The sequence below is a fragment of the Macaca thibetana genome, chromosome 15, assembly GCF_024542745.1.
Source record: "Macaca thibetana thibetana isolate TM-01 chromosome 15, ASM2454274v1, whole genome shotgun sequence".
Classification (NCBI taxonomy): domain Eukaryota; kingdom Metazoa; phylum Chordata; class Mammalia; order Primates; family Cercopithecidae; genus Macaca; species Macaca thibetana.
This window is the reverse complement of record NC_065592.1, coordinates 34,535,929-34,560,390: the sequence shown is the minus strand read 5'-3', so window position 1 is coordinate 34,560,390 and position 24,462 is coordinate 34,535,929. Positions and strand designations below refer to the sequence as shown.

Genomic DNA, 24,462 nt, shown 5'->3' with positions numbered 1-24,462 from the left:
AGGATGGTCTCGGTCTCCTGACCTCGTGATCCGCCTGCCTCGGCCTCCCAAGTGCTGGGATTACAGGCGTGAGCCACCGCGCCCAGCCTTTTTTTTTTTTTTTTTTTTTTAAAGACATAGTCTCACTCTGTGGTCTAGGTGGGAGTGCAGTGGCGCAATCTCGGCTCACTGCAACCTCCGCCTCCTGGGTTCAAGTGATTCTCTTGCCTCAGCCTCCTCAGTAGCTGGGATTATAGTTGTGTGCCACCACACCTGGCCAATTTTTGCATTTTTTTTTGTAGAGATGGGGTTTCAGTGTATTGGCCAGGCTGGTCTCAAAAACTTCTGGTCTCAAGCAATCCACCTGCCTTGGCCTCCCAAAGTGCTGGGATTGCAGGCATGAGCCACCATGCCTGGCCTCCAAGTGCTCTTTTTACTCTACTTTCATCCTTGTTTTTTGTTGTAATATAATTTTTTCATAATGTTGTGGCAATATCTAGTGTATATCTGTGCCTTACTGTCTTCCTCAGAGATCTGAAAGAAATCTGTGATAGGCAAAGGATTCCAATGGACATTTCTCCAAAGCAGCTATATGAATGGCTAACACGCACATGAAAAGATAGCCAACATCATTAGCTCTCAAGAAATGCAAATCAAAACCACAATGAGTTACTATTTCACATCCACTAGAATAATTATAATAAAAAGGCAGTTACAGATGTTGGTGAGGATGTGGAGAAATTGGAGCCCTCATACGTTGCTGCTGGGAATGTAAAATGGGATAGCTGCTCTTGTAAACAATCTGACAGTCCATCAAAATATCAAAATAGAGTTACCATATGATCCAGCCATTCCACTCCTTAGTATCTACCCAAGAGAACTAAAAACACATGTCCCCACAAAGACTTATACATGAACATTCGTAGCAGCCGCAGCATCTAATAGCCAAAAACAGAAAACAGCACAAATGTGCATCAACTGATGACAGGCTAAACAAAATGTGGTATATCCACACAATGAAAAGTTATCCAGCCATTAAAAGGAATGAAGTGCTTATATATGCCATGGCATGGATGAACCTTGAAAGTGTTATACTTCATAAAAGAAGCCAGCCACATAGTGTATGATTTTCTTTATATGAAATGTATAGAATAGGCAAATATATAGAGACATAAAGTAGATTAGTAGTTGCCTAGGGCTAGGGAGTAGGCGGACATGGAAGGATGATGTATTCACTTGTTTTCTGTTGCCTACAGCAGAATACCTGCAACTGGGTAATTTATAAAGAAAAAGGAATGTATTATAATTATGGAGGTTGAGAAGTCCAAGATGGAGGGTCTGCATCTGATGAGAGCCTTTTGCTGGTGGGGACTCTGTGCAGAGTCCTGAGATAGCTCAGGGTTATCACATGATGAGGGGGTCAAGTGTGCTAATATGCTAACTCACATCTCTCTTCTTACAAAGCCACCAATTCCCCTCCCATGATAATCCATTAATCCATTAACAAGGGCAGAGCTCTTATGATCCAGTCACCTCTTAAAGGCACCACCTCTCAATACTGCCTCACTGGGGATTAAATTTCAACATGAGTTTTGGAGGGGACAAATATTTAAACCATAACAGATAGGGAGTTATTCTAATGGTTATGAGGTTTCTTTTGGGGGTGACAAAAGGTTCTAAAATTAGATTGTAGTAATGGGATGAACAACTCAGTCAAATATACTTAAAACTTTGAATTGCACAGTTTACACAGGTGAATTTTATGGTATGTTATTTATATTTCAAAAAAGCTGTTACACTAAAAAGAAAATGAAATTTCTGGCCACTGGCTTATGACACATATTATTTCTCAGTATGAGTGCTGAAACAAGTTGATTTAGGAGTGTTCTTTCAATTTATTGGACTAACTAGAAAATTGTTTTTTTCATGTGAAATGTTCTTTTTTAAGAGACCAGGTCTTGCTTTGTCAGCTAGGCTGGAGTGCAGTGGTACCACCTTTGCTCACTACAGCCTCAACCTCTTGGACTTAAATAATCCTCCCACCTCAGCCTCCCAAGTAGCTGGGACTATAGGCATGTGTCACCACATCCGACTAATTTTTGTATTTTTTGTAGGGATGGGGTCTGACTATGTTGCCCAGGCTAGTCTCAAACTCCTGGCCTCAAGTGATCCTCCTGCCCTTGTCTCCCAAAGTACTGGGATTACAGGCGAGAACTAATGCACCCAGTTAAAGTTGTTTTAATTTACTTTCTTGCCTCAGTTTATTATAAGGAATATCATTTGCTGTAAGTGACTCTTGGTTGCCATTCTGACAATTATGTCTCCCTCCATAGTAGATGGATAAGCAGGAGTTTGTAGCTAAATAGGAGAGTCATTCTTCCCCCATGCTTTTCTAGTTCCATGCCTTTGCTCTGCAATGTTAGTATCTTCTTTGGCTCTTTCATCATCTTACTTTTTACTCTTACGAGGCCTTTGACAATCTATTTAAAACTATGAAGTATAAAGTCTGTCTTCAGAAAAATACATATGGATTTGCACATCAGAGTTTGCTTATGATTTCTGGAGGCTCACAGATTTCACCCAGGTTAAGAATCTTAAGAATCTCAACCTACACACTGACTTTGGTGATCTCATGCACTCCCAGGGGAAAGCTACCATTTATATGCTGATTATTCCAAAATCACTATCGCCTGTCCAGATTTCTCGGCTAAAACCCTACAGCCAACTGTATAGGTCCATTTGGACACTTCATAGGCATCTCCAACTTAAATTGTCTAAAGTTGGAACGTCATCCTTGTCCTTCTGTACTCTGCTTCTTCTGAGTCCCCTATCTTACAGAATTGAGCAGGATTCCAAACGAGAATGTCCTAGCCATTTAGTCTAAGATGCTAAGCATTATGTTTATTTTTTTTCCTTTCCCCCTATGTATAATCAGTCATAAAGTTTTCTTCAGTGTGTCTAAACTTTTGAAATCTACTCCTTTTTATTCGCATTCCCACCCTAGTTCAAGTCATCATTTCTTGGTAGAAATTTAGTAGCCTCCTAGCCAGTCTCCTTACTTTTCTCTTGCTTACCTCTGATTCTTTCTGCACATTGCAGCTGGTGAGCTCCCAATGGCTTCCCAGTGTCTTTAAGAAGAACTCCAAACTTTCTAACTTTTTTTTTTTTTTTTGAGACTGAGTCTCACTCTGTCACCCAGGCTGGAGTATGGTGGTGCAATCTCAGCTCACTGCAACCTCCACTTCCCAGGTTCAAGCAATTCTCCTGCCTCAGCCTCCCAAGTAGCTGGGATTACAGGTGCACACCATCACACCTGGCTAATTTTTATATTTTAGTAGAGACAGGGTTTCACCATGTTGACCAGGCTGGTCTTGAACTCCTGACCTCAAGTGATCTGCCCACCTGGGCCTCCCAAAGTGCTGGGATTTACAGGCATACCATTTATAAGGCCCTGATTGATCCAGTACCAGCTGACCTGTCCAGCCGTCTACCAACCATCCTGACCATTTTCTTGTTTTCAGCTGTGCCATGCCCCCTTTCACCTTTTTGCCTTTGCCTGCTCTGTTCCTGCCCTGTTCCTACTCGCTTTCATCCACACTGGTTAACTCTTACTCATTCTTTAGGTTCCAGCTTTAGATATCCCTTCCTCAGGACACCTATCCTGATTTTCCATTAATGGGGTACGTTTGTTGCCTCCTTTATAATCCTGTTTTCCCTGCTTTAGCACTAGCACACTGTTTATAATTGTCTTCTTACACTCTGGATTGTGAACATTAAGAAGGGAGACACTTATTTATCATCATATCTTTAGTACTTATTTAGGCCTACACCTGGCAGAATAGGTGTTTAATAAAATTCTTTTGAATAAACGAGAGTATTTCTCTGTCCGTGAAATATCTTCTTCCCTATCTTCACTCCTCTCTGGCCCCACTTAGCAAAATCTTATATAATTACCATCTGTTTATTAATTTGGGAAATATGCAGCTGCTTCTTTATTCCAGGCATCATTTTAGGCACTAAGGATGTAGGGATGAATTAAGCAGTCAAATATCTTTGCCCTGTTGGAGCTGATATTCTACTAGTGGTGGTGGAAAATAAACAGATAAATCAGTAAAATACACAGTGTGTGAGCGAGTGTAAGTCTGAGGAGAAACAAAGCAGGAAAGATGAAGGCACATCAGAGTAGAAAGTTGGTGTTTTAGACAGGCTGGCCAGCGAAGGCTTCACTGAGAAGGTGTCTTTTGAGTGAAGACTTGAAAGGAGGGAAGGAGCTAGCTCTGTTGCTGTCTAGAAAAAGAACATTCCAGGCAGATAGGCAGTGCAGCGGCCCCAAGGTGAGAGTGTGCCAGGTTGCTTGAGGAACAGAAAGGAGACCAGTGGGAGACCAGGCGAAGGTGAGATTAGAGAGGTGCACATTCTCTGAATATTGCTCTCTTAGTCTGATCCTTGGGCTTCCTCTGCAGTTTAAAGTTATTTTCAGCTCTCAGTGCTGTGAATTACCAGAAAGGACCATGAAAGTTTCTCTTCTTAGCAGTTGCCTGTAAATCAAGGTCTACAGAAGTGCTGGCGGAGGAGGCTGCCATGCTGTTTAGAATTCAGTTGTCTCTTTGGGGATTGGTGAGATGGCATCCTTAGGTTTTAGTTTTAACAAGTGGCACCTCTTCCTTAGGAGATTTTTGCCTCTTCCTAATAAGGACTGAGGAAGCAGTGGGGAAGGGGCACACCCCTGTCAGCAACCTCATGGGTTGGGTTTCTTGGGTTTCACAAACTCTGGGGTGCTGGCTCCATACTTCTTTCCTAATATAACAGGGCTCCTCTGGGGGCATTTGGGTCCCACCCTGAATCAGATGACTGGGCTTGCCTTGCTGGCACCCCAACACCAGCCCCTCTGGAAATAAGAGGCCTCCTCTGGGCAGAATTCCACTGTGGGTGGAGTACAGATCTGCGGGGTTCTCTGTAGCCTATGTTTAGCAATAGCAAGCCTCCGCTAGGCTGTCATGGTTTTCAGTTTGGTATGATTCACTCACGGCAACACTCTCTGTGGAAAGGGGCTATAAATTGTAAATTGATATGAGGTAATAATTGGAAAAATGATCAGACTCCATTTTTATTCCCCTCTGGGGAAGACACATGTCAGGAATCACTAAAGCAGAAGGTGACAGAGGGATTTTTCAGCCAGCTTTCCAGCTTTAGTGCTGCAGTGCTTCCATCCTGATTAGAGAGGAGAGCAGCCAAATTCGGCAGGAGGCGGCCAGCAGACCTAGTATCTGCTTGCCACCTTTTGCTCCAAAAAGGCTTGTCACAGAGTTACCATGGCAGCAGGAGGCAATTTAATGGCAAAGGCTCATCTCTGGAGCAGCACTGCTGTTCCCCAGCCATTCCTTCTCTAGCCTTCAATTCGAGGGGCTGGCCATACTAGGGTATCACTGTTCCATGGCCATTTGAGTACATGTTGCCTAATGGAAGAGCTATAAGATCTTCCAGATTCTAAGGATGGCTACATCTTCTATCCCCTGCTTCTCCTTAGTGCATAGCTCTTTGATGCTCCATCCTATAGTCGACTTTATCAGATTATTTGCAGTTCCTTAAATATGCTCTTTCATGATTCTGTGCTTTTAGACATGCAGTTTCCTCTGCCTAGAGTGCTCCCTTCCCCATCTGTCTGGAAAATTCTTACTCATTTTCAAAATATGGCTTAGAAACTGCTTCCTCCTCCTTAATGGTTTCTCTGACCCCTTATCCTCCGTGCAGAATTACACAATTTCCACTGCCATCTCAGCCTTGCCTCCTATCACATGGTTTTTAAATGACTGTATACATTTTTGTTTGTTTTTCTCTAGACTATAACTTACTTGCATTCAAGAACTGTATTTTATGAATTTGGTATCCCCTATTTAATTCCTGTCACGTGAGTGTTTCATACCACATAAGAGTACAGCCCTATATCATGTCCAGGTAGGGCTTTGTCTCTCAGGGATCCCAGAAGATTGCACTGATTTAATCAACTGACTTGACTGGTCTGTAACTCACTCTCCTTTACATTCACTTTCCAGTTTGAACTGGAAAGTTAGGTTAGTCACCCAGCTTGCCAATCAGTTCCATCCTTTGTTAAATTAGGATGTTGTGAGGCTAAAGCCTGTAATGCTTTGTGACTCAAAGTAAATTATCAATGAATCTTACTGTCTTTACCTTCTCCTATCTTCAGTAAAGAAAGTAAAAGCAAAACAGAAGTTTAAATGAGTTTTAAACCTTCTGTGGCATGGTATCATTCATTTTCATCTTCTTGCTCTGAGCGCAGCTTTAAAAGTCACTTCTTTTGTGACTCTTATCCTTTTTCCTGAGTTTCAGTGATTTAATGTCCCTCCTTTGTCTCATCCTGTTTTCATCTTTGGTGCATCTGTCCCCCTCATTCACTGCGTAGACAGAGCATTTTATTTAGACATCTCTCCTTTTCCTACCTTTTGGGATAATTTGTTATTGTATCTCAAAAATATCCATTTAAAAATAAACCTTTTTCTGTTCCTCAAATAATTTCTGGAAACCACCCCAACTGTAATAAATACACATTTACATGCCTTACCTGCTGTCCTCTGTAATGTTTGCTTTGCAGTTTGGTCTGAGCATTTTTCTCCATTCCCATCTACCTTTTAAGTTCAAAGCTTACTTAGGCTGTTTTGCAATTCCCTTTGCAAATGCATTTCTGTATCATCTGATCATGCTATGTGCATATTGTATATGCCAATGCCTGCAGGTGTCTAGGCTGTTTTGTTTATAGAGTATTTTTCTCTTACTGCTTCTTGTCTTTCATTCTCACTTTTGGTATTTTATTTATTCCTGTTCCTCTAAAGGATGTGAAACTTAAACCTGTATTTAAATTATCAAAAGGCTCAGTAAAAGATTCACTGAGGATGACAACGACAAACTTGCTCTTAACTTAGGTTTATGGAATATCTGTGACATGGGCTCTCCACCTTGGAGATGGCGTAGAGAAGGAGGAGGTATGGAGGCCAAGGCAAATAATCAGAGTTGGCCTAAGAAGCTTTTTCAAAATGTATGTGCTGCATCTCTTGCCTGATCCTTGCCCTGTCGGGAGTGAAACTAGGCGGATACTGTGTGTTACCCTCTCAGCTGAAATACTCATCTGTAGTTTTCAGTTACAATAATCTGGTTTGTCAGTGCCATGCTTATTACGATTATTTGTTTCATTGTCTAAAAATAAAAATAAAACTATCAGTTCATTTTGTTTAAACTGAAAAGTGAAAAACTAATGTAAGCATTTATTTACCTGGTTAAGGACATTTTCAAATCAAAAGGCGAGAAAGTGCAATTTTAATAAATCATAAATTGGTTTGATACACGCACTTTGCCTCCTCTGTAAATATTCAGTTAAATATGAATTAGTTAAAATATAATTACTTGCAAGCATGTTGCCATGGATTGGATGAACTTCAGAATGCTGGAAACAATATTCAAAGTTAATAGAGAACAGTTAAAGTTACTAATGATATTTGTAGGAAATATTTTGGAATAGTGCAGAATGGAAACAGTGAAACTCAGAATCAGAGGTACTAGGTTTGAATTCATGCTTTGGCACCTACTAGCTCTCTTGGGCCTGGTGGTTAGGCCTCAAGGCCTCAGTTTTAACATCTTTGGAATGGTTATGACCCCTACCTCACAGAGTTGTTGCAAAGATCAAATAAGGTCTTGAATGTGACAGTGACTAATACCTAAACACCCAACAAATGTTAATAGAATCTGGACCTACGATCAAGGTTTCCATGTTATTTTTAACTTTATGTGTGTGCATTTGAATATGTGAAATGCATAGAGAATTAAGCTTAATATCTTCTCTTTTTGTTCTTTCTTTTTGCTTTTTTTTTTTTTTTTTTTTTTTGAGACACAATCTCACTCTGTCGCCCAGGCTGGAGTGCGGTGGCGCCATCTCGGCTCACTGCAACCTCTGCCTCCCAGGTTCAAACAATTCTCCCGCCTCAGCCTCCCAAGTAGCTGGAATTACAGTTGCCCGCCACCACACTCAGCTAATTTTTGTGTTTTTAGTAGAGATGGGATTTCACCATGTTGTCCAGGCTTGTCTCGAACTCCTGACCTCAAATGATCTGCCCGTCTTGGCCTCCCAAAGTGCTGGGTTTACAGGCTTGAGCCACTGCACCTACCCAGCTTAATATATTCTTAGACTATGGAGGGCAGGTAAGATATGGAGTGTAAGCATGTGATGTGTGTGAGTGTGTATTTCTTGAAGATATCATTTCAAGTAAGTTTTTAGATATTTTCAAACCACATACACAGGCTGAAAAATGTGCAGTGTTAATTTCAGAGAGTTATAGTCATGGTAGCATTCTTCTCGCCCTCCTGTTCTTGTTTTCCTTGTGCTGGATCTGTTTTGGCGGCGTACTTGGTTCTCAAGGGGGTAATGACTTTACCCTTAGTCATGAATACTCCTACACAGATTTTTTTTTTCCTAAATGAAAACTAAATATTAGTATTGTATCCTTGTTTTATGCCCATATAAGAAAGTGTTGAGTTTAGTTCCTTACTATGAAATGTAAAATGTGTGGAAAGCAAGTAGTATTCTTTGTGGTAATGACACAAATCACTGAGTGCATGCTATGTTAGGTGCTTAATATATATTATTGATCACATTACAACAAACTATAAAATAGGTGATATGTAATTTTTCAGATAAGGAAACTGAGGGTCAGACGGATAAATATATTTTCCAAGGTCAGAGAACTATTAAGAGAGAACCAGAAAGCAAGTTCACATTGGTCTGACTAAAGCAAGGGATAAGGTTGCTGCCCAGTCACTAGCGTAAGTCAAAGGAATATGTTTTAAGGTATAAAAGAAGTTAAAAATGTAATAGGGATACTTTTGCCCTTGGAGGAGGCTGAAGCCTGCAGGACGGACAGTGCATCTATTCTCAAGAGGTTGTCATTGATCCAGCCTAGGCCCAGCAACAAGGCCCAGGCAGCTTCTGGCTTTTTTTTCCTTTTCCCTAAGCTTCTTTTTCTACTGTGGTGTGATTCCCCAGATGGTTCTCAAGGCATTGCTTATCACTTAGAACTGTGTACTCAATGCCTCTCTCTCATCCCAGTTCCACTGCCCAACTCCCACCCCATAGAGAAACACACAACAGAATTACTGTGAGAATTATATGAGTTAATATATGTAAAGGGTTTAATACAGTGTCTGATAAATAGTAAGTACTCAACAAAATTGGCTATCATTTTTAAAAGTCTTTATCATTAAGTATTATTAGGCCAGGTGCAGTGGCTCATACCTGTAATCCCAGCACTTTGGGAGGCCAAGGTGCATGGACCACCTGAGATCAGGAGTTGAAGACCAGCCTGGCCAACACGGTGAAACCCCTGTCTCTACTAAAAATACAAAAATTAGCCAGGTGTGGTAGCAGGCGCCTGTAATTCCAGCTACTCAGGAGGCTGAGGCAGGAGAATCGTTTGAACCTGGGAGGCTGAGGTTGCAGTGAGCTGAGACCATGCCATTGTACTCCAGCCTGTGTGACAGAGCAGAACTCCATCTCAAAAAAAAAAAGTGTTCTTAGTAGTGATCACAGTGGTGGTGATGGCAATGGTAGCAGTGATGGTGGTGGTGGTGGTGGTGGTGATAGCAGTAGTGGTTGATTCAAAGGTTTTATGACACATTCTTCAAGGACCTGATTGTTCCCTGTCCATGATCTGTCTTTGTGCAATTCATTATACAGGGTCACAGGCATAGACATGCTTAGTCAGACGCCCAGGATAGAAGAAGGGAGAATTAGTAAGGGAATGCTTGTTTCTACTCAGAAGTTGCCAGAAACAATTCTCTGTATGCCCTACTTCCTTGTTATCAGCCATGGAAACAGTTCACAAAACCTACTTCTAAACCTCATGTTGCCTGGCTTTTTTTCTTTCCTTCTATCTGTATAGATAGAACATTTGGAGTCACTGGTTTGGAGTCACTGATAGGGTCACACACACGTTTTTTTTGTTGTTGTTTTCTTTCAGTTTGGTAAGTTATACCTGAACTTCATGCCGGGTTCCCAGACCCGTTGCTGTGCTGAAGTGTGCAGAATTACTTGATCTGCAAAGGCCTCTGTAGTTGCCCCCCTTTTTTTTCCTACTTACTTTTTTTTTCCCCTTCATATAAAAGTTTCCATTTTAGCGTATGTATTGACTTTACCTTTTCTGCTTTTCAGTTTGTTCTCCTAATTTTTATATTTGGTTATATTTCCTGTTGCAGATTTGAAACCACATTTTGCATAGCAACAGAGTTTAATCGTGTGAAAGGCTATTGACAGATGCATGATTTTATAAAACTTCTTATGAACTCAGTGGAATTGAACCCTGGCTGGAGATTCATTTTAGGTGGAAGCATTCCTTCTTGTACTCCCTTCCTTGATCCGTATTATTGCACTTAGCTTATCTCAGTTGAGAATGTTTAGCCCTTATTTTCTCTTTGAGCAAATGTTAACATCTACAATCTTTATCATCTCATCTACTTTATAACATTAAAAATACATGCTTCAGTATGCTTTCTAATTAATCTTCCCTTTCCTAAAATACAAGTATACAGAACTTAAAGGGTATAATTTCAGATTTGGGGATTATTTTGTCTATCTATAATGGACAGTATTTAACTATTAATAAACAATATTTACTGCAGTTATATCAGCTCAAAAGTAATTGGCATTCTTTCTAGAAGATGCAGATTATGAAAGGTAAAATAAATTAAAAATCACTTTATTTTAATGCCCAGAGATGACTGTAGTTGAAATGTTGGTGTATTTCCCTCTAGTCTCCATTTAACTTTATATATTCAGTTGTATATATTCATTGATATCTATAATATATATTCATTTTTGGAATTATATAATTCTGTTTATATGAATTATATATAATGAATGAATTATATTTATTAACTAAAGTTTACAGTTTATATATAAACTGCAATTCATGCTATATTATATAGCAGTATTATGATATTCCAATAATTTTTTGGTACAAGTTTGACAAAATAAAAAATTAATGATTTGAAGAAAACTAAAATAGATGATTTCTGATTATAAAATATGCATGTGTACAATACAAACATTTAAATATTAGAAAAATAGATCATGATAATTATGAATCCTACAATTCCCCTATTCCCACTGTTAGTCTGTTTATAAGCAATTTTTAAAAAATGTATTTATGATGAGATTTTTATCGTGGAGGAATGTGGAATAGATATTCTTTGCTCTAGGCTTAGTCAAATATGCAGTGACCCACAATGTGTTTTGTGAAATAATATCTCAGTTTTTTCTCCATGCTTTAGGTATGTATTCTTTTTGGATCCATGCAACCTGGACTTGATAAACCGGAAGATTAAGTCTGTAGCACTGTGTGTAGCAGCATGTCCAAGGCAAGAACTGAAAACTCTGAGTGATGTTCAGAAGTTTGCAGAGATGAATGGTGAGACATTAGGCCATTCAAATCTATGTCCTATCACCTTGTTCTCTTTGTTAAATATAAATTTGCCCTAGTGTTAAATAAATTATCAAGGAACCTTAGATAATTGAAGTAATTTTGGACTTCCTTGCTAAAAAATATTATAGTCACCCAGGGAGCTTGTTAAACTCCAGATTCCTGGGCCTCACCCAGCAAAATTCTGACTGAGTGGGTCTTTGCGCTCTGGAAGTTAGTATTTTTTAAATAAATATCTCAGGTGACTTTGATGTAGTCTGTTGAGTGTTTGGAAATTACTAAACCACTCTAGGTAAAATTTGTTTCTTGTTCCCCCTTCCCAAGGATTGGTTAAAAGTATTTCAATTCACATTTATATAAATTGAAACAAATTTTATATATTGAAATAATATATATACGTGTGTGTGTGTGTGTGTGTATGTGTATATATATATATAAAACCCTGGTTAGCAATGTAACATATGCATATTATAGGAAATTCGAAAAGTTCAGAAAAAATAAGAAGTAGAAATTAAAATTCCAGCATCAGTACTTTTTCAATGAGTCGGTGTGTATATAGTTTTGTGTTCTGCTTTTTAAATTTAATGTTCTGTCATAGCTCTTTTTCTAAAAATAATTGTGAGAAATTTTGAGGCCAAACATAGGGGAATTAGCTGAGAAAACTAACATAGTTTCCTGAAATCTAGCTCTGTTCTCTGAGGCATTTTATCTGTAGGTACCATCCTCAGGTCCACATGGCTTGCCTCAATTCTTTTCTGAGAATCGTTTTTTTAACCACCCTTTGTAGAGGCCCCTGTTTTTGAATTTCTTTGAGGTTTCATGCTTGTATTTTGTGTGTAGGAATCCTCAGAGCTGCCTTGGTCCTGCCCAGATCCACAGGCTGGTGCTGGTTCCTTGGAACAAGGACCAACCCAAGTATCCAGTGGGTACAACTTCTGGCTGGGTGGACAGACAGCCTGGAACCATAACTCTGCACACACTAGCATGGCTCCAGTGTCTTCCTGTTGGGGATGCTAGCCTTCTGAAGGCGGGAGGACTGCAGCCTTCCAGGCTGGCAGTATCCCTGTTCCATTGTTCCATGCCCTCAGCATAGGATAGCATGGGTTGATTTGGGTTGGATTCCAGTGCTGACTGTCACTGACTGCCTCTGTAATAAGGGTAAAGGGTAAAAGTTCTCTGAGCCTAGGTTTACTCATCTGAAAAAATGTGGATTAAAAATAATACTCCCTCATACGTTGTTATGAAGATTAAGTAAGATGATGTATGAAGAATACTGAACACTTGGTAGGCACTTGAATAAAGAAGTGCCAACCACTCTTCACGATCTCATTTTTTATTCCCATATGGTATCCCCACATGTGTTGTTGCTGAGCCTCTTACCAGAACTACCAGCCTCATCATTATAAGGTTTCTTAGGGAGAGGTGAGCCCTTTCTTAAGGGTTTTTCCAGAATTTTAGACAATGTGAGTATACTCTGACAAGTGATGTGGTTGAGTGGTTAAAAGTATACGCTCCGGAGTGCGATTGTTTGGGTTCAAATGTTGCTCCTACCACTCACTGGCTGTGAGACCCTGGGCAAAGTACTTGACTTCTCCTTGCCTCCGTTTCCACATCTATGAAATAGGGACAATATTCATACCTAATATACTTCATAGGATTGTTATGAGGACTTGATACATGAACAATGCTTAGAACAGTGTCTGGCAAATATTAAGTTGCTAAGAAAAATTATTGGCTGCTGCTATTATCATTATAATTATTAATATTATTCCACTAATGGAATGTAATAGTCTTTCTACCTCCAATTTCTGTCTAGTTTTAGCTGTCTTATATACTGCTGCCATGTTAATATTCCTAGAGCTTCAATCAATGCTAACCCCTTGCTCAGAAAGCATCCATAGTAAAAAATAAAAGTCTATATGTCTTATGCTATCATTCGAAGCTATGATCTAGTCTCGAACTATCTTCCAACATGTCTTCTCAAACCCACTGGTTGTGAGTCTTGGTCCCTTGAACCTGAGCTGTCATCTGGAGGGCTAGAAGAGAGCTAGGTCCTTGTTAGCTGTGTGGCCTGCTGAGATGTTTCCTGGAGGAGAAATGCCCCATGCTCCCCTGCTGGTATGCTTTGTTTCCAGGCTGGTATCCTTCTAAGTGAATATGATACTGACTGTGGCCTGTTCAGGTTTAGTTAAGAAGACCTTCCTGGTGGGTTTTACAGCTTTGTATTTCTCACTGTGTCTTGCACAAAGTAGGTGCTCAAGATTTATTAATGAATAAACATTATTTCAGAAAACAGACTTCTTAAATTGGTGCCTAGCTACAAAGGTACCATTGGGGTTTTGTGCCAGCTGTATGAATAATAAGTCAATAAGGTAGCCATAAAAAATGACAGCATCAAGAAGTACAACGATGGAGGATAGAGAAGACAAAATTTTAACAGGCAAATAGAAAAGCTATAAAATTATATCAGAGAGAGAGCCTTTGGTTTAGGGGCCTAAATACCTTATTTGAGTAGCAACCCTAACTTGAAATTTCTGAACTTCTCAAAAGAACCTATGCTGTTGTTTGAATTGGTAACTTAAAACTAGACCTGGTAAGATTTAATTCCAATATTACCCTTGTCACTGAGAGAATTATTTCTCTGCTTTTTGCATTATTTTTCCTTCTTTTGTCTTTGTAAGTTACCTGATTTTTTTTATTTTTCTTCTTGCTTAAAAGACAGAGTAAAGTGCAGTAGTCTGGTCTGTAGGACAGTGGCACAGTCATGGTTCACTGCAGCCTTGTACTTCTGGGCTCAAGTGGTTCTCCTGCTTCAGCCTCCTGAGCAACTGGGACTATAGGCATGTGTCACCATGCCCAGATAATTTTTTTACTTTATGTGGCAATGAGGTATCACCATGTTATCCAGGCTGGTGTCAAACTCCTAGCCTTAAGTAATCCTCCCTCCTTGGCCTCTCAAAGTACTGGGATTACAGGTATGAGCCACACACCTGGCCATTCAGTTATCTTTTCTATCGTTTGAGGTGCAAGTTGATTCAAGAGTAGCAAGTAATTTTTATTAGAATCTATGTCTGCATGTTGTTACAGTATATTTCTGTTAGAAAATACACAGACCCTTTAGCCTCAAATATATAAACCTCAGTCATTAATTTCAGAGAGAAATAGCTTTAATATATAATTCAAACTTAAGTGGGAAATTTTCAAGTCTGTAAGAGGGGATAGTGTAAAGTCCATGAAAGAGCCTAAATGTAAGAGCTAAAACTGCAGAAACTCTTAGAAGAAAATGTAGGGGAAAGCTGCATGGCAATGCATTTGGCAGTAGTTTATTGAATGGCACCAAATTGCACCAAAAGCACAGGCAACAAAAGAAAAAAATACATAAATTGGATTATGTCACAATTGAAAACTGTACATCAAGGGACAAAAATCAACAGAAGTGAAAAGTCAACCCATAGAAGATACTTATAAATCAGATATCTGGTAAGGAGTTAATATCTAGACTATCTGAAGAGCTACGATAAAAAAACACACCTAAAATCACACAAGTGTTCGTGAGGATGTAGAGAATTGGAACCTTTGTGTACCATTGATGGGAATGTAAAACAGTGCAGCTGCTATGGAAAATAGTATGTAGGTTCCTCAAAAAATTAAAGATAAAATTAGCATATGATACAGCAGTCCCACTTCTGAGAATATATCCAAAAGAATTGAAAAGAGGATCTTGAAGAGATATTTGCACAATCATGTTCGTTGTAGCATTATTCACAATAGCCAAGAGGTGGAAGCAACCTCATGTCTGTAGACCAATAAATGGTTGGAGAAAATATGGTGAACTACCAGTCGTGGTGGCTCACACCTGTAGTCCCAGAACTTTGGAAAACTGAGGCAGGAAGCGCGCTTGAGTTCAGGAGTTCAAGACCAGCCTGTGCAACGTAGTGAGATCTCATCTCTACAAAACATGAAATTACCCAGGCATGGTGGCACGCACTTGTAGTCCCAGCTACTCAGGAGGCTGAGGCGGGAGGATCTCTTGAGCCCAGGAGGTTGCAGTGAGCCGAGATCATGCCACTGCAGTCTAGCCTGGGTGACAGAGTGAGACCCTGTCTCAAAAACAAACAAAAACAAGGAAAATGTGGTGTATACATACAATGGAAGATTATTTTAGCCTTAAAAAAGGAGGAAAGAAACATCATATGCTTCAACTTGCATGAAAATTGAGGACACTATGCTAAGTCAAATAAGTCAGTCATAAAAGAAAAAGACTGCATAATTCCACTTACATGAAACAAAAAGTAGAAGTGTGGTTGCCAGGAGCTGAAGGAGGGGGAGAAAGGGAGTTGTGGTTCAATGACTAGAGTTTCAGATTTACAAGATGAAAAAGTTCTAAAAATCTGTTGCACCACAATATGCATATAGTTAATAGTGCTGTACTGCACACTTAAAAATGGTTAAGACAGTCAATTATATGTTATGCATTTTTTTACCGCAATAAGAAATAGGAAAATAAATTCTGACACATGCTATAACGTGGATGAACCTTGAGGACATTATGCAAGGTGAAGTAAGCCAGTCACAGAAGGACAAATACTGTGTGATTCCACCCTGGAGTAGTCAAATTTATATAGACAGAAAGTAGAATGATAGTTGCCAGGGTGGCAGGGAGAGTGGAATGGGGATATTGTCTAATGGGTGAAGAGTTTTAGTTTAGTAAGATGAAGAGAGTTCTGGAGATGGATGGTGGTGATTCTTGCACAACAGTTTGAATGTACTTAATGTCACTGAACTGTACACTTACAAATGATTACGATAGTAATTTTATGTTGTCTTTATTTTATCATAATTTTTATTAAGTTCATGAAAGAAGAGTCCTGTTTGAGGTAGTAACAGTTTAAGTGCTAATTTTATACCTAATTTTAAGATGCAAGGCAATATAACATGTTTCTTACTAGAATGAGAGGATAATATCAATCCTTTTCAAAGAATTTTAAGTTTCCATGACAACATTTGAAAGTACTTTTTAGCACTTACAACCATCCATTCACATGAAATTTTATTACCCCTAGAAATTAAAGGGGAAGAAGCTCTTGGTTCCTATGGTGGTGGTTGTAAGAAATGTATTTAATAGGCAAATAAATTATTTCCTCAAATCTTTGTTTCTTTTAAACAAGAAAAAGAAGATATTTTCTTGGGCACTTAGAGTTTGTGGAATGCCCCTGTCAAGTATGACTACAATAGAGAGTTTGGAAGAAATAGCTGGAAATTAGATTGGTATTGTGGAGATGCTGTCATATTACAAAGAGCTTTGAAAGGCAGGCAGACAAATATAAAAATGTGAGCGCTGGCCGGGCGCATGGCTCACACCTATAATCCCAGCACTTTGGGTGGCCGAGGTGGGTGGATCACCTGAGGTCAGGAGTTTGAGACCAGCCTGGCCAACGTGGTGAAACCTCATCTCTACTAAAAATACAAAAATTAGCCGGGCGTGGTGGCAGGTGCCTGTAATCCCAGCTACTCGGGAGGCTGAGACAGGAGAATTGCTTGAACCTGGGAGGTGAAGGTTGCAGTGAGCTGAGATCATTCCACTGCACTCCAACCTGGGCAACAAGAGCGAAACTTTGTCTCAAAAAAATAAATAAAAATAAAAAAAATAATAATAAAAGAACTGTGAATGCTAGTACATGAGTTGGGTGGTGGGGGTACAAATGTGCATTTGTTTTTATGGTTCATAATTCATATAACACAAATATTATAAATATATAATGCTAGAGAAGAAAACAGTTTAAAAATTGCCTTTAAAGAATTGAAGTTGCCAAATACCATAAGGACTCAGTATCAAACTTCTTGCAGTTGTGTATGAATTTCCTAGGGGCAAGCTCATGCTCTTTTCATCTGGGAATATCCAGGCCCTAATATAGAGGCTCCCATAGTAGATAAGTAGATATCCATAAATGTTATTTGAAAAAATGATGGGCTGGATTCCCTGTTCTCCTCTATTGCCACTTAATAATTTCTCATTCTCACAGAAAACTTTATCCTCAATTCTGTTATCTGTGTGAGTTGACACCAGCAGGTAAATTGTTCTCCAATCTAACCAGTATTTCTGTGAAATCAGTTATTTTTATTCATCTCTAAGTAACTCATTTATCTCCCTTATAATGCTATCCAAGTGATTATTCATATCTCTTCTCTCAAGCCCTCTTGTTTGTCCTCTTTCCTAAACTTATGCCCTACAGAGAAAACTGAAACCATCTGGTAAATGCTCTTATTTGAGTTCTTATTTTCAGCAGGGCATGAATTCCATCTTACTTTCACTTTCCCTCTCTTCAGTCTGATGAACAGGCCACTTTCCTCCTTATTACCATTATTTTTGAAAATTCAAATAACGCTACAGTAGTTCTCCCTTATCGGTAGTTTTACTGTTCGATTTCGGTTACCCATGGTCAATTACAGTCTGAAAAAATTTAATGGAAAATTCCAAAAATAAACAATTCATAAGTTTTACATTGTGCACTTTGCTTAGTAGTATGATAAAATCTTGCACAGACCTGCCCCATCCCACCCAGACACGAATCATCCCTTTGTCCAGCATATCCACACTGTGTATGCTACCCACCACTTAGTCTCTTAGTAGCCCTATCAGTTACCAGACCGCAAAGACATAGTATATAGAGGGTTTGGTACTATCCACAACTTCGGGCATCCACCGAGGGGTCTTGGAATGTATTCCCATGGATCAGAGGGAACTATGTACATTATAGTGGGAGAGAAGAATCTCCCTCCTTCAGCTTTCATCTCAACCCAGCCATACCAAGACAGGTGGTGAAGATACCAATGCATCTTGCAAGACAGGTGGTGAAGGGAAGGGGAAGACAATGCCTGCTCAGACAGTTCTTCTCCTTTCTCTCTCCCCCGTCTAATTCTGACCCAGCATCTCTGGTCTATAGACGACCCTTCACTTCACTCCACTGTCCCCATTGTTCAGCATGGGCATCTGAATCGGAATAGAAACACCAGACTTATGCCCCGGGTTTTGTTTCAACATACCATTTATTGGTAGCTATTGTATGCCATGGACTGCACCAGATGCTTTGCATATTGTTTTGATTTTTGCACTTGCTGTCTAAATTCTAAATGGCAGTTTAGAAATGAGCACAATCTTCCGAGTGAGGTGATACATGCCTGTATTCCCAGCCTACTGAGAGGCCAAGGCAGGAGGATCACTTGAGTTCAGGAGTTCAAGGCCAGCCTGGGCAACATAGCAAGATCCCTGTCTCTAAAAAAATAAATACATAAATAAATATAAATGAACATAACCTGTGAGTAAGTTAGGAGTTGACTATAGGTTCTCAGTGCTAATAGTTCACATGGAATTTTTATTACCTTTTCCATTATTCTTATCAAACTGTTTTATAATATGTATTTTATCTTCCCTAACACAGTAGTAAAGTCTGGCAGAAATCTTATTTTCCTTTTGTTTGCCTCCCATTTATAGTATGTGGAAAAAGCACTCCCATTTACTAATGCTTCTTCAATGTACAATATTTTGAAAAAAATTTGAGAGCTTTATAACCTGCCCTGAGACCGTGTTCACATTTTGAGTAGAGCCATGAAGCTTGGTGTTTTCTTAATGATTACTGTTTAGCCATTAAAAACTTTAACAGATTATGTGGTCCATTCAGATAATGCTAATTGTGAATACTAATAAGCCTTTTTGATTATTGTTATCTGGTTATTAGTTTAGAGTCAGTATCAATAGATGATCAGTATATTACCCTTTTTCTTGCCAGTCAGTATCAATAAAACTTAAACCCCAGAGTAATTATGTTTTCTTTTTGGCACAGTAAGTCAAAAGATTTGACTTGATATCATTTATAAATGAATGAAATGATCAACTCTAGCAACTGAATTAATTGCCTCCAAGTCAGAGATCAGCAAGGATGCTTGGTTGTTTAAAAAGAAGGAAAATCCTTACATTTGATACTGCAGTTTAAACTAATTCTTTCATTCAACAAATACTTAGTACCCATTAAGCATGCATCAGAGATACAAAGTACAGTCCCCACATTTAAGGAGTTTGCAGTATAGTTGAGTCAGAATTCTCCTTATCCTCCACAACACCTAGTAGAAGTCTCGTACATAGATGTTCAAAATTAATTCACTTAGCAAATATTTATTATGTATGCCTAGTATGTGCCAACAGTGGTTGACAGATGATGCCACATTCTTATCTGGCTAATTTCTGTAGGTGGATGCTTCTTGGGAATTACAAATATGTCCATACTTTTCATGGGTTACTAGGACTTAAAATTGGAAAATTATCTTCCATTCTCCCAGCATATAAATAGTGTTTCTTAATTAGTGAAAAGGAGGTTAAATTCATTAGACATCACAAGGCAATGGAAATCTGTCATAGTAAAAACTGTTCTGCATTGAGAGACTTTCTTTTCTATTAGTTGCAAATATTTAAATCATGTTTTAAGGAATATTTTTCCTTAATTTTAATCTATCCTATAAATATCACTGTGGTGGTAAATTAAACAAAATTTTAAAGCAAGAAAAATTAGCCCCCAGCATAGAAACTCTTTGTTTTGTATCTTATTTTCAAATAATGTGATGTTTTAAACTATTGGTTCACAACTTTGAGGAGGCTTTTGCCTCCTCAAAGAAAATTGGCAACATCTGGAGACATTTTTGGCTGTCACACTGGGTGAGAGCTTAGGAGGAGGCTACTGGAATCTTGTGGATAGAGACCAGCGATGTTGCTAAACATCTTGCAATGCACAGGACAGCCCCCTACAACCAAGAATTGTCCAGCACAAAATGTCATAATGCTAAGATTGAGGAATGTTGTTTTAGATCATATATTTGTAGCAAATGGTGAAACGCATCCGAACATTGTATATAACATATAACACCAAAACATAAGAGATTAAAAACAGTTATTTCATTTTTTTCTCCACTCAGGATACCTGTTTTATTCAACAGAAGGCTTTTGGATGACATCTATATACCAGGAAATATAGGTTCCAAACTTTTCAAAGGCATAAGGTTTGAGTTCTCAAAGAGTTTGCATTGTAAAAATAGAGATGACATACAAACAAAAAGTTACAAAAGAATATGCCCTGTTTTATCATAGAGCTAAGCAGTAAATAGCTTTGTTGGGTGGGTCAGAGAAGGCTTGACAGAAGAGATGAAGTTTGAGTAGTGTGTAGAAATTCTGCTCAGACGTTAACACTCAGGTGCTAGCTGGGAAAGGACAGCGCAAGCAGAGGGAGTGGTGTGTGAATACCTGGAAGCTTGTTAAACAGCAATCATTGATTGTATGTAGTTTATTATGTTGAGATGAGTCTGGAGTTTTAGGTAGAGACCTGCTTTAGGAGGAACTTGAATCCAGAATATTTGGACTTCATCCTGAGGATAGGGGTGTGATATGACTAATCTGCATTGTACAAAGATCATTCTGATGGTTATACGCAGAATGGAGATGAGAAACACTTTACAGTATTTTAACTGACACAGTAGGAGATCATGAAGGTCTGAGATAACATAGGAAGGTCCAATGCTCAGGATGTGGTGTCTCTTGAATGGTATAGGAAAACAGTAGATAAAAAAGATGTCGGATAACTTGTATGTTTCACGGATGGTGGAACCATTAACCAGGACAGAAAATATAAAGTCAGAAGGTACATGGTGGAACTAATTTTTCTCCAAAGATTTTTTTTTGAGGTGTCTGTAGAACGTATGTTTTTTGGCCCAGGAGTTTATTGAATACTTACCCAATTTTGAGTATTAGAAATGGCACAAAGGAAGCATGGCAGCTTAGGGGCAAAGAATTCCACTTGTAAATATGCCAGTGATTGCATTGAAGGCCTTGGAAGTACTGCTTTTTTTTTTCATCTGTAATATTTGGAGTGTTCTGATGGAAACGTACCTCTTAGGGGAGTTGATATAACTGATATTGAGCTAAAGAATAATAAATTCAGACTAAATAATTGACTATTATACAGCATTTGAAAAATTATAGTAGTTAAACATTCTGGGGGCCATAGTAACCATTTGCCATGATAAATGTTTATACACTAAAGTTAGGTTCCTAAGATCACTCATTTTGATAGTCTTTGAATAACATCGGCTGAGTTGCATGGATTACCTCTGGTATGCTTTAGATAAGCTTTTGTTCTTAGTTTTCTACTTTTCATTACTCATATAATTTTTACCTGCTTTTACATTAGAAGGAAAACTTTGTCCTACTGGTTAGATCCAAACTTCTTGTGCTAAGTATTTTTTATACGTTCACTGTAAAAAAAAAAAAATACTACCTTCAGAATGTTCACTGAAAATGCTTAGCTAATGAACATGAAAAGAAAAACAGTTGTAAAATGTTTGCCATTACTGAATTGTTTTAATGTTCTTCATTGAGGCTTCTCTGTTCATCAACCCTTTGAGCAGGAAGCAGTATAAGGTTTCTTATGATTATTACTACTAACACATTGTAAAGATCTTTTTCCTTTAATCTATTTAGTACAGGATCTATTTAGTACTGGCCTGTGTCCCAGAATACCATCAGAGATAAGGCTATTATCCTTTCATTGAGTATTATCCTGGGAAAGTATTTATAAAATTGAACTCCATTGCACCTGCTGACCTCCTTTTTTAAATTAAGAAAGGGTGGGGATAGAGATTATGCTAACTGAATTCAGATGAAGCAGTGTATTTGGCAGCACTGACACAAAGTGCTTTAGTTAGGGCCTTTTATTTTGTGCAAATCGATTCCATCTTGGACTCTGAAAGAAATAAGTTGACAATTCAGATCAGGAAGTTGATGATCACATCGGGTGCTCGACACTTATTGGCACAGTTGCTGTTTTTCCTAAGCAATTCTATACTACGACTCCTAGCTATTTCAGGATTAATCTAAAATGTTTCCTTGCCATTGTTATGTTTTCTGCAAAATTACTATAAATGTAATCTAGTGGCATTATATTCAAGTGTGAAAGACAATGCTCTTAGAAGAGTTAAATATTTAATATTCATCCTTAGCTTTTTAAAAAATAGATCATTAAAATGCAAAAGAATAGTCAAGCACAATTTTTAAAACTTAGTTTCTTATTGAGCCTACTTTAAGCTTAAAAAACTTGAAGAACAGTGCCATGTAACTCATAATTATCGCTTTAAAAATATTTTGCATTGTCAGATTACTCAGATTATCTTTATATAAAATATATGCTACATGCACTCATATCAGTATGCTGTTAAGGCTCACATATTTAATCACTTGGATTTTTTGCTGGTTTGGGGCAGCATTGCTAAATTAAATGTTGGTTTGTGCCTTTCTAAAAATTATTTTGATTGATAGGACAAAATATAAATGAAATAAATTTGTTCCCAATTTTGTTGTCCCATTAAATCAAGCTATATCCTTTTTTCTATATTCCCTTCCAGTTCCTTCTCCTATGCTCACATGCCTTTTCCATAATTAACTCAGTGTTGCAGTCTGCTGTTCACATTATATTTTAAGCTTTTTCTATGGTGGTATAATATAAAAGTTCAGTATCATCATAATACAGATGCAAAGCTATTCTGTTTATTTCATAATAAAGTATTTGACCAAATTAGTAATCTGGTGGGAACAGAAGTTAATAAAATATAAACCGTTTCTGTGATGAAATGCAGCAAAATTAGAACTGGAGCCTGGGTCTCCTCACTTAACAATATATTATACAATGAACCTTCCAGTATTCTAGTTGCTGTATTTTAAAATTAACGGATCAGGAAAATAAGACTTATGTTGGATTTAGTGGACTTTATCCCTCTCAATTTTCTATGCTAAGGAAATTAATGTATATACCAGCTTTATAGAGTTATAGTAAATTATATAATATATTAATGTATTATGTAAATTTTACACTGTATACATGTTACGTATATTCGATATGTGTTGGCCATATAATCAGAAAAATTAATGTTTTTTTGCATAACCAATCTACAGTTGAATTTAAGCTGTCTTAAACTCTGAAAACTAGGAATCACTTTTATCAGTTTATCAGTTTTATCAATTTGTTCCGTTTATTTACAGTTAGGAATGTTTCCTGCTTTTTAAATAAGTAATGTATTATCCAAATTTATATGAGTTAAATGCAGTAATTGTAAACATTTAGTAATGGTAGGCATAGGAAAAACAGGCATAATATGTAATTGAGCACAGGCTTTGTAGTCAAGAGACGTGGTGTTTAATCCCAGCTCTACTCCTACTAGCTCTATGTTCTTAGGCAAGTTATTTACCTTATCTCTTAGCCTCTATTTCCTTCTCTCTAAAGTAGGCTTAATAATACCTGCCTTATAGACTTATAGTAAATTGTATAATACATAAATGTCATCTTGCAGAGAACCTGACACTCAATAAAGGTAGTTCTAGTACTTATTATTACCTTTAATATTAATTCAAATTTGTACATGAATTACATTAATAGTAATTTTAGAGAAGAATCAATTTTAAATGGTTGAGGACTTATACATCAAATCAGATTTCTATGAATTCTATAATGTTTGGAAAGTTGCATATGTTGAATGATACAAAATTAAAATGGATAGTGAGAGAATTTTTTCTGACTCTTCTGCCAGCTAACATATAATTTTTCTTTGAACAGGTTCAGCACTATGTAGCTACAACCTAAAGCCTTCTGAATACACTACATCTTCAAAATCTTCTGTTCTCTGCCCCAAACTACCAGTTCCAGCGAGGTAAATTTTATTGCAAAGTTGTTAACTTGTGACTGTTGTTTTTGTAGGTAAATTTTAAACAATATATGTTATTCTGAGAAAATAGTTATTTGATACCTGTTGGCCAGGTCCAATACTTTTATAACAAAAATTTTAAAGTAGGAATAGAAATGACATTATATATTTAATATTTAAAAACAACAGGTAGACAGCCAACTTTTCTTGTTCTGAGATATTTTAAATTTATTTTAGGGGCTTGCTTTTTTTGTTTTTATTTTCATGC

General features: G+C 37.9%; 1 protein-coding gene across 4 annotated transcripts in view; it reads left to right on the top strand.

Annotated features, from left to right (window-relative positions):
* SLC44A1 (solute carrier family 44 member 1) overlaps positions 1-24,462 on the top strand; it is a 196,918-nt gene that overhangs the window by 82,894 nt on the left and 89,562 nt on the right. For all 4 annotated transcript variants that reach the window (XM_050761843.1, XM_050761842.1, XM_050761844.1 and 1 more), the window contains 2 exons: positions 11,311-11,447; positions 24,107-24,200. In XM_050761843.1, the coding sequence (XP_050617800.1) occupies positions 11,311-11,447; positions 24,107-24,200 (231 nt within the window). The remainder of the gene's footprint in view (positions 1-11,310; positions 11,448-24,106; positions 24,201-24,462) is intronic.